General features: G+C 32.2%; 1 protein-coding gene across 1 annotated transcript; it reads right to left on the reverse strand.

Moving 5' to 3' along the window:
• Window positions 1-1,872: 1,872 nt before the first annotated feature.
• LOC123692530 (popeye domain-containing protein 3-like) lies at window positions 1,873-11,197 on the reverse strand. Its single transcript, XM_045637289.1, has 8 exons — window positions 10,995-11,197; window positions 10,855-10,913; window positions 10,667-10,751; window positions 10,404-10,585; window positions 9,783-9,914; window positions 7,936-8,043; window positions 3,261-3,558; window positions 1,873-2,147 (listed from the first exon to the last, which is right to left on the reverse strand). Exons 1-8 carry the CDS (start codon window positions 11,119-11,121, stop codon window positions 1,906-1,908), a joined length of 1,233 nt encoding a protein of 410 aa, XP_045493245.1. The 5' UTR covers window positions 11,122-11,197; the 3' UTR covers window positions 1,873-1,905.
• Between the last annotated feature and the right edge of the window lie 68 nt (window positions 11,198-11,265).

Consider the following 11,265-nt stretch of genomic DNA (forward strand, 5'->3'; position numbering starts at 1 on the left):
TTGTAGAGATGAAAATAATTGAGTTAGATACAATTTTTGCATTGAGTTATAGCATATCGGCAAAAGATTATGGAAACGTTTTCATGTAAATTTTCCTCAGTATAATTAATTAACAAAGTGGTTGTACATTTCTATGTACTTGACGAATATGTAAACATTTCATTCAAGACCACGGTCTACGTTTTTATTTTTGTTTATTTATCATAATCCCATGGTAATTCTGACACCCTTTAAACACTTACCCTTCCATTTGTAGAACAAATTGTCGTTAATTTTTCGGTCAAAATATTTTGTGTGTTTGTGTACATGTACACAGATTCCTTTGATAATATGACAAAATATTTAAGATACTAAGCATTTCTCGCATCCATGTTAAATAAAATGCATGCAAGTTGGCACTTTAAATTTTGTGGTAAAATATCTAATGCGCACCAGTGTAGGGCTATTTTTGTCCGATTTAAGGTAATTATGATTTCCTATAGTGAGCAGCAGTTATCTTGTTACGTTCGTGCCGTTGCTGACAGGTTTAGATTGCTTGCTACAGCCTACAATGTATACGTAACATGTACGGTAGATGGTAGCATGCAAGACCATCTATATTGGAAAATTTATGCAAGTTGTGTAACTTGTTAATAAGTGCTGCATAACTTTGCATGTTGTTATGATATGCGAGGTATATTTTTTGCTAACTTTTGGCACCAACTTGAGTCGAAGAAATTGACATTAGCTTAATTAAATATTTGATTTATGAAATGAAGTCATCCAAACTTACAATTTTATTCCTGTTTTATCTTTCTTGTAAAAACAAACATTTTCCTCGTAATATTTAAAAATATGTATTATATATAAGATATTTTTCTTGAGAGCTATAACTTATATTTTTTTCAAGCTTATTCAGTTTTAGTGTGAAATGTGAATAAACAAAAAATAGAATATCTCGATGTCATTAGACTTTTCGTCTTTTACAGACGATTTATGGTGTGATGTCTGAGCAATAGAATACCTATATCTAGAAATTTTTAAGTCAGAGTTTACATTTATATTGTGGCAAAAGTTTGCCAAAAATACCAGGCCACGAATTGTATAAAATTATTATCCAGTGAAAATTCGCTAGCGTGGCAGTATGCTAACATCACAGGCTAACATGCTCGAAATGTCACAAGCCATATAAATAATTTTAATGAGTAATGTTACAAATAAATGATACCATTATGTCTCTTTATTACTTTAATGAAATAGCACGTGTAAAAGTAATAGCATATTTTATATTAAATAAAATTGAAGATATAGATATGATAATCACACGTGTTGCATTTCAAACAGATACTGCTCATGCTACAAACGAAACATGTTAATTTTTTTCCGGATTAACTTACTTGAGCATATATTTTCAACTCCTTCCTCACTGTCAACCTCACTTCATTGTTGTTCCAATGAAATAAATAGTTTAGATTAGTTTAGAGGTAATAGGCTAAACAGCTACATGCTGTCCATCCTCACAGTGCACTAATTAATTTATGTACTAAACATAGATTTGAAGAGATGAAAACCCAACAAATTTATTTTCCAGAGGTATGTAAATTTTTTATTGTCTTATAAATAATTTTTAACTACACTCTCATAAACGATGTAGGTCTATGTTTCGAAAGAATGTTTTTAATTTTCTGGGAACTTATTTCATAAATATGTTACTTCACGGAATTTCAGTAATTTCCATTTGTACCTGGATCATTATTATAAAACTATTAAATCATTACATTTGTCAGAATAGTATTTGATTATTACATGAAGGTACCTATCTGAACCGCCAAACTCCTCAAAATAGTATCTAGATTTTAACAACTACAAATAAAACACAAACATAAAGCGATAACATTTATTTTCATTTTCACAACATTTATTATCTTAATGTCTAAGTTCGTCATCCGTCTCAACGGCTTCACAGCTATGATACTTGGAAGATGTATCGGGACAAGAGTCAGCTACAGAGAGATCGTCAGACGAAGCTGCTGGTTCCTCATGAGCTGCTAAAGGGATCAATTCCTCATCACCCTCAGGAAATGATGCGGCTACACCATTCCTTTTTGCTAAAGTGGGTACGGTATTATCTACGTCCCGAGACCAATAGTCGGGAATCAGATTTTTTCCTGAAATATGTTTATTTATTTGTCAAATTTATTTAAAATTTGTGATGATTGGCTCACATCTGTTATGGAAATTGAATAGGTGAGCTGTAATTTTAGTAATTAAATTAATGAAAGTGCGGTGAACTTTTAAGTGATACAATTAACGTGTATAGCAAAAGCAATAAAATGAGCTCTACCGACTGCCCTATTTATGTTAATAAATTTAAATAACGTATTCACATGATACTTAATGATGAAAGTAACATAAAATGAAAGTAAATAATATATACATTCTTAAAAACACTAGGTAAAGGAAAAATGTCTAGATTGCCAGAAACATTAAATAAACTCTACTAACTGTATATTTTTAGAATGTTAAGATTGAAAGTTTTCCGATAAATTCATGCTCAGTGTAGTTACAAACTATAAAACTGGAGTAATGCGAAGTTTAGAGAAGACTTTCACAAGATACTTATACATATACATCGCTAAGTTTTTTAAAGTTCTCGCTGGCTATTGTCAGTTCAAGGATGCATTTATTATAAACAATATGCTATTGCCTTGTATCGGCTTATGGCCAAGGTTTTGATTGAATTGGTTGTGTTCTAAATGTTGCCAAGTGGGGACAAATGTTCCGCAATTTATGTCGCGAGGCGCATCGTGATACTGCCAGACGGCTCTGAGAACTTTATTATGTAATGGAGACGTCAATTTTATGGTTCATCGTCCTCGGCAATATAAATGAACCGTACGCAAATTGTATAAGTACGAAGTACAACCATGAGCATCTTGTGCATTTTAGATTATATTTTGGCCTTGACGCAAAATTTGTCCTAAATAAAATGTGTTTATATATTTTATGAAGGTAATAGATAGGTATACTATATGATTGTGAAATTGTTAACGATGGAGAAAAGTTGAATTTATCGTAAACTTTATACGTAAATAATATATCACTAGTCAATGCTTTAATTTTTTAACATATGTAGATAGCATATAGATGGAAATAAATTCAGGTGCCATTTTAATATTCAAACAAAAAAATTACAATAGATTTTGTATTTCAATCTGTGAAGCAAAAATATAAACCATCCATATTGTATTTATTTATAGTTTATAATTGATGAAACTCACTGGGTCGTTTTTCCGGCGGCACCGGTTGTACGGTAGTAGGCGGTGGCGGTTTGCTGGCCGAGCGCAATTTCCTCGGGCTGCGGGCTAAAGCGTGCGATATACTCGGCAATCTTATATCTAGATGGGAGCCCCTTTCAGTTACGATCTTGTTGTTCATGGCGTAAAGCTTTGTGGTAATATCGCGAGCGATCAATGTGGTCACCACGCTAGCTAAATACGGCTCCTTGACGAACAAATATTCGAGAGAACTTCGCTGCCAGTACACGTAGCGGCATGATGACGCTGCTACTATCGACACCTAAAAGGCAATTACAAACAATCTCGCTTCAATGTTTAACAAAAACAATCGCTATGACAACTTTTGTTTTAACGAAAAGCCCCATTGAGAACAACGCGCGGATTGCATAAAAGTGCATCAGCTTTAATGTGGCTTCATTTGTAACGTGTTAAGTCTCTTTGCTGAACTTTGTTCACTTACGTAATGAAGAGTACCTATCTGTAGCACACAAACAGTTTTTCACTTTAAAAGTAAACAATTTTACAAACTACAAACAATTTAATAAGGGGGCTTTTTTAAATTTATGCTGTTATTACATCTTTCTATTTGTTTAAGATAAAAGAAAAAATTATTACAAATGATAAATAAGGTAAGTAAGGTCGGGTAGAAGTTATTCTTGTTTAGCTGCCCATTGGACATAATATAGACTTTTTACTCCTTTACATCTTAACGACTTTTAATAAGAAAAATTAGTTAAAAAACATAAAGTCGGAATTAAAAGCTTGTTACTTTAATCACCCTTTAAGCCAAGCACCTCTCTGACGCACAAACCGTTTGGTCTTGAGGTTGAATCGTTGTTAATTTTACGAGTTGTGGACTTCACTTCAAATATACAGAATTTTAATAAATAAATCAAAAAATATGGTCTGGTGTCAACAAAAAAATCAACGAAAAAAGCCTTGGTAAAATACGAATATTTTACCAAGGCTTTTTTCGTTGATTTTAAAACACTTTAAAACCATTAAATGGTAAGGAATTTTCTTATTATCTATCAGAAAAATTAATAAAAATTATTGCAAATTAAATTAAGTTACTCTCGCAATAACAATGTAAACAATCGAAGCAACAAATATTTTATCAAAATCATAACTTTTATGAAAAGAGCGTAGGTACTAACCTAAATAAATTTATGGGTGTATCGGCTAATATCATAGCGGATGAAAGGATTTTGAAGGAAATTTCAGTTGGATAGATGGTGTGTACAAAATTGTCTTCTTTCCTTCCATTAAAGGGGTTGCCCACAAAAATCCAATTAAATTCCGAGAGTGTCAGTAGACAGCAAGTAAAAAAAGAAACTTTTCCCAAGAAAATTTACGGGCCGTTTTGGGTGCCAGTTTGTTCAAAAGTTCACAGTTACTCATGTTTTGGCACATTTTACATCCGCTTCTTTATTACTTAACTATACAAACAAGTTTAAAATTTACACCGTACGTACCTACCTAAGAAATCAATGTTCTGCCTACCTATATGTAGGTATATATTCTCAAGTAGATACTCAATGTAATCGCAAATTACTATACCTATACCATGTCGTGTAAACATTTCATGTAACACAAACAATATGGCAAGTATAGCATGAATGTCTAGCACATTCGAAAGTGTTAAGAGTTCATCGATATTTAACCTAGTTTCTTGCATTTATAGCCCCTTCGGCTTTTATACCGCGGTATCAGATCGCAATTAGGTCAACGAAATGGGGTATGTAACGTGGCATTTTCTAATGTATCAAATGATAGGTATGTGGAGAGTTACGTAGAGCCACTGAAGGATTCTTGAAAATTTTCTTCAAATTTCCTAAGTTCGTTAATCAAGAAATATTTATTATGTTTCTTCACATTCCCTAAATATATGATGTAGGTATATATTCGAATTCAAAGCGGCTATTTCGAAAAATATTTAGAATTCAACTTCTGGAGTTAGTAAATATTAAGTCCTGTATATTTTCCATTCAAATTTGCCTAATTAGTACGTGTTGCATGATGAACCACTACTATAATCAAAATGCTGTAAGCACTATATTTTTCTTTATCACAGTAATTATTTTCAATTCGCTTCCAAGAATTTATGTACCAAAGGAAATATAGAACAAACGTGTCAAGCGTCAGTAATAGAATAAAAGCAAATTGAACTTCCTTCTATGTACATAGTTTATAGAGGACCCTTTCGTATAGAGCGGGTTGAAGCGTAACATTTAGGCAATGTAGGTCATTTGAGAGGTTAGTTCGTCACGGTGTTAGAGCCACTTCTGCTCTAAATAATGACGCCATTAAAGTGACGTGTGTGTTTCCCACATTGCTCAATATAATGAGGTTATGACATTACATTATCCATACTATATATTATACGTATATATTATAATATTATAAATGTGAAAGTAACTCTGTCTGTCTGTCTGTTACTCAATCACTCCTTAACTACTGAACCAATTTGCAAGAAATTTGGTATAGAGATATTTTGATAAAGGACCGAGAAAGGACATAGGCTACTTTTTATCTCGGGAAAATTACGTAATCGCGGAAATTCCACGGGAACGGGAACTATGCGGGTTTTTCTTTGACTGCGCGGGAGAATCCGCGGGTGGAAACCTAGTTCTTCATATATCAAGAAGACTTTTATTGTCAATATTAATGTATGTAACTAGGTCCATTTTATTCATTCCTTCTAATTAGTATGAGTTCAGTTTGAATATATTGCTTCTATATTGTCAGGAAATAACGCAAAAGTAAAGAGCTATTCGTGCAAATATGAATTCAGCAAAGAGGCTTCAAACGTTACATAGAATAGCCTACATAAATACAAAAAGGAATTAAGGTCAGCACACACTCTCTTATAGCTTGGCCACGAAACAATTACAATAAGGGCTAAATGGGCTACACATTAGTAATGTAAGCATTATTTTTGACCGTTACAACGTTAAAAATAATAAACAGATATTCCTCTTTTCACCGTTCTTGCTTTAACACTTCATTTACTCACAAACAGCGTTGGTCAAGTTGAAATAAAAAAAATCGATTTTCGTGCAAAAGATTCAAAGGTGAAATAACAGGAGGATAAATTATAAATAATGGGTTCGAGTAAATGTAAAAACGAGCCTCAGATCTGTTTTCCCAGGGGGTATAGCCGAAGTCTGTACTCGGCTATAATAATCCATCAGTAGAATTGACGTTAATATTAACTCTCCAAAGAGATTTATGGCAATACTTACAATACACAATATGAAATATCTATAGTTTGGTAGAATAATGATGTTTTATTAGATGATATAACTTGTATATAATGCGAAAATTAAACTACATTATAAGGTGTATAATATACCTAATGTAAAATCTCTTTTAAATTTTCGAAATTAACAACTATCAGAAACTTGAACACAAAAGCCTGTGAAGGTCAGATTAACTTAAGGTACTCAGGCTAACACTTAAGGTAAATAAAAATATACTTGGATAAAAAAATGAAAACCGTAGACATTTATTCCACATAAAAATAGAATGCAAAAGATTAGCTCATTTTTATAGCGGGTAGTTAAAAAAAACGTGTAATACAATTAATATGAACCTATTACAAACCGTATTTTTTTATATTATCCGCGGACGGAAAGAAAAAAGAATAATAGTAAATGTAGGGTTACGAAACTCCGATGCAACTAATCTTTGTCGTTCTACTTAAAATGGATAGGTTTAGTTACTTAAAAGCACTGCATCAATTAATCATTTGTTTCAAAAACTTGGCGGCATTTTTTAAATGGCGTGTCAACGTCCACTTGAATTTACAGCGTGAAATTTTTTAATGCTTGATTTTTGTGATTTTCAGAATACAGACTGCTGCAGTACCTACGAAAGCCGCATTTATTGTTTCGTACTCTAAACCAATTCAAGTAATATTTTCTTCATATTATATTTCCAAAAATATAGAGTGAGACTGAGAAGAGATCGTATAGGGTAAAATACCTAATATTGGATTTCATATTCTAACTAAGAAAAAATCAAAAATGTGGCACGAACACCGAAATTTTATGACCTTGTTTTGAAAAAGTTCAAGAGAAACGTCCTCGCAATGAAATCGACCTTTGACAGGACAATGCCTCAGGGGTGAAAGTTAGGTCATCCGTTGTAATACAGACGTTGAACTTCACCAATTTTTGAACTAATTCAGGAAATAGAAGTTATAAATGACATTAGAATTGTACCTAAACCCGAATAATTTGCGATAATTTTTATTATTGAATAATTATCTCTGTCTTATGATTTAATTACTTATATGAGTATGTTTGTAGAAGTGAGCATATTAATTAATGAATTAAAAATAATTGTAAAATAAAATGTTTATTACGTCAATTCATTTAATAATTTAATAGACTATGATAATATGTGGTCTGAACTCTGAAGTCACACACGATAGTTTAGCCATAGCTGTCCGGGTTAGAGGCCGCACTAACAAATAACTACGTAGTAAATAGTTATTACCAGACCTTAAACTTATGCATATATTAATATTTAGATATGACTGTGGTATGTAAGAATATCTATATTAAAAGCATTTTCCAGGACGTGATATTATAATAATACAAGAAAAAATAGAAGTAAGTATACAAAAATGTTTGGTATTTTTAACCCTTACCTTAAATTTTTCATCAATCGTAGCTCTACTAGACTCGAATTCAGGTGAGTCCAAAAATTCACACGGCAGTATTGGATGAAGAAATTGGTGGCCGCTCATTACATTAACCTGTTACAATGTAAAATTTATTTTAATTTTCAATAATTTGTCTAAATAATGATTTAATCCCTTTTCTTAAAAGTACATAAAAGCAATGGAGAGCACAAGCTACAGGAAGGAAACGAATCTTTGTTTTTTCAAGAAAAATGCTTACGTCATTTTTATTTTATCATTACATTTAATTAGTTAATATATGTGCATATGAAAAATATACTTTACGTGCAGGGATAAAATAAATATCTAAAATTTACGACGTATATTCTGTCTGTATGGACCTGCATATCTAACGTGACATGTTTATGAATTTAGGATCTTGCTCCATACTATAAGAGAAGCTCATCTAATTGATGTAATATAGAAGAGCAAACATTGGCACGTGCAACCACAAAAATTGTTTAAAATTCACTCGCTGTGAAACGATCCATACTACAAGCGAACCATTTGCATAATTTGTGGAAGCAAGATACGAGCTGTACGAAGTAAATTATTCTCTTAAGATAGCTGTAAGCTAATAACCAAATGGTAATGGGGGTTTCTTTGCTTTATATATTGCGATTCAACAAGTAAGCAATGGTCGGGATTATGATTTTATGCATCACTCGGATAGGTAGAACCGATTTTATGCATCACTCGGATAGGTAGAACATTATAGCAAAATAATATAGTTTCCAAATAGGGATTAAAGAATATATCAATATGTTTGCTTTATTTTTTTTAGTAGTAGAGTTTATAGAGTTATAATTTCCATACAATTTTTATAACGTAGCTGTAGGTAGATTTTGAAAGCCAAAATATTAAATGTATAACCCGAGCAGATAGATAATAGATCTGAGATGGCGACGGGTATACTTATGGTAGGGTTGGCAAATCAAGTTCTCTAATATCATTTTTTGGTTTATCCATTTGTTTTTAATAAAGTTTGTAACAAAACGTTGTTAGAGAAAATAAATAACAATCAAATGTAACGCAAACAATATAACAATCAAACTCAACAAAAACAACAATATCAATAAAAGCAACTATAACTCGAAGTGCATCAAGTACCTAGCTCAGAAAGCGAATCCCGCCTGACTATTTTTTTTTGCAACGCGTACTTCACTGTTTGAGTACCTATACACAGCGGTAGAGAGTGAGCGAGAACGCATGCGAGCGGACGCCATCTTCAGATCTTTTCTCTATCTGCTCGGGTTATACATTATAACTTATAGTTTCAAACAACTCAAAATAATGTTGATTATTTGTGTCAATATTGATCTACCTAGTTAGTTTAAGTTTAAGAGATCAATATCGGCAATAATAAGTTAACTAAGTTGAGGATCTCTATCAAGGACGATAGCGGTTTGTGGTTTGGTTAAGGTCGAAGTTAAAGCATATTATGTAGCCTAATTATTTTCATTATCGGTTTATTTATGATCGATTATTAGAAGTAAGTCTTTGTAGGTATTTCGTGACAAAAATATTCAGAAGGATATAAATGTGTTAAGTATAATATCTAATTATTCATAGATATAATATTTCAATAACTATAATGGAAATCTTGAAAGGAAAAGCCTAAAGGAAGAAAAACCTTCGTAACTAAATACCTAAGTATATAAATACATATACAATATACATAATATAGTATTTCAAATGAATCTTATGGGAGAAAAGGGTATGTATTATAAACAATTTTTAATGGGAATTAAATGATGGAAGATTCTACATGCCACTTGCATAAAAAATGTGTATTTTTTAATACTAAAACTTACCTTTCCAGACAACAATAAGCCAAGTCTGTCCGTCTTTGTAAGGTTTTGCATGGCGTAAGCTTCACCAGCGTGAAGCGACATTACGTGAGCGAAGTCAGGAGAAACCATGCGTTTAAATTGCAATCTAGATACCTATTTCATAACATAATAATATTTAAGATTGTTTTTATTCACAATTTAAAAATTGTGGGTATACAGGGTGTCCCACTGTTGGTATACTAAGCTCAAAAGTGGTTATAGTTTTGCATGCGCTGAGTACGTAAAAAATACTTATAAAATTCCAAATGCAGTTTTTTTTCAAATAGATGAATTTTTTAAACTCTATGTGTACACTGTACAACCATAACAAGCAACCCGCCCAACTTTGCCACCAGCGCGTGAGCTATCGTTTAAGATTATGTTTTCATAGACAAAATGCTCACATTAGCGAAGCGGTATATGCCAGCTGTGCGAAGATAGAATAGAGAAGAAAACATGGATATTCAGGAAAAATTTAGAAATAATTTTTTGTCGTAATTTTGTTGTTTAAATATTTTTTATGTGATCAGTGTATGCAAAACTACAATTCGCGCTTAGTATACCAATAGTGGGACACCCTGTATAAGAATATTACTATAATACCTTAAATGGTTCAAATAGGGTGTGATATACTTCTTCGAGTTCAGGATCGAATTTTACCGGTCTCATTTCATATACTAAATACACGACTTGGGCCAAATTTAGGAAAACAAAACCAAAATTCCATGAGAATGCGTCTGGCGAACATATGACGTGCCAAGCCCAGACTGAATACAGCATAAAACCTGGTTTAAAAGAACATTCTTAGTCCACTAGTCATTTAATAAATATTCCCAAATAATAAATATATTAAAGGTCGAACTTACCAAATATTAAAATTGTATGCATCCATAATTGTCCCTTCTTTGTACTTGGAGCACAATAAGACGCTACAAACAGCAAATTTGAGAGCTGAAACATTATTTCTGGTAAAATTTTTCTTAGTTCCATATACCTACCATAACTTTATATTTACCTACATGTTTATTTTTTCATAATAGTATAAAACTTATACCTGGAATAATGGGTGCTGTGGAACTCGCCACAATGGACACCACGGCCAAAACCATGGACCTGATAAACAAAGCAAAAACTTAACCTGGGCTTTGTGTAAACTATAATATTTACAGGTGAAAATAATAGATGATTAAATACCTGAAGGCATTGTGTAATTTATGGATCCCCAATCATGTAGAGAACCATTTTCTCTAGGCCAAGTGAAATTGTATTCACCTATTTCTAAATACTCAGTCTTCGATTCCGATAACCCTCTGTGTGACATATTGATTTATCTAAAAGAACACTATATATTATAACCTACAAACACAAAAATATAGTTTAAACATAGGAATGTCATTCGCGCCCAAATCAATAACATCCGCTTTTCCATTTTCCGAACTTGAAGGCTGATCAACTAGCGCCATCT

This window comes from Colias croceus, chromosome 6 (genome assembly GCF_905220415.1).
Source record: "Colias croceus chromosome 6, ilColCroc2.1".
Taxonomy (NCBI): Eukaryota; Metazoa; Arthropoda; class Insecta; order Lepidoptera; family Pieridae; genus Colias; species Colias croceus.

Bases quoted from the DNA above. Each gene is read 5' to 3' on its own strand.
- LOC123692530 (XM_045637289.1), bottom strand. From the start codon at position 11,121: ATGTCACACAGAGGGTTATCGGAATCGAAGACTGAGTATTTAGAAATA. The intron at 10,914-10,994 runs GTATTTAATCAT...TTTGTTTATCAG, and splicing joins AAATTACACAATGCCTTCAG to GTCCATGGTTTTGGCCGTGG. The intron at 10,586-10,666 runs GTAAGTTCGACC...CTTTTAAACCAG, and splicing joins GCATACAATTTTAATATTTG to GTTTTATGCTGTATTCAGTC.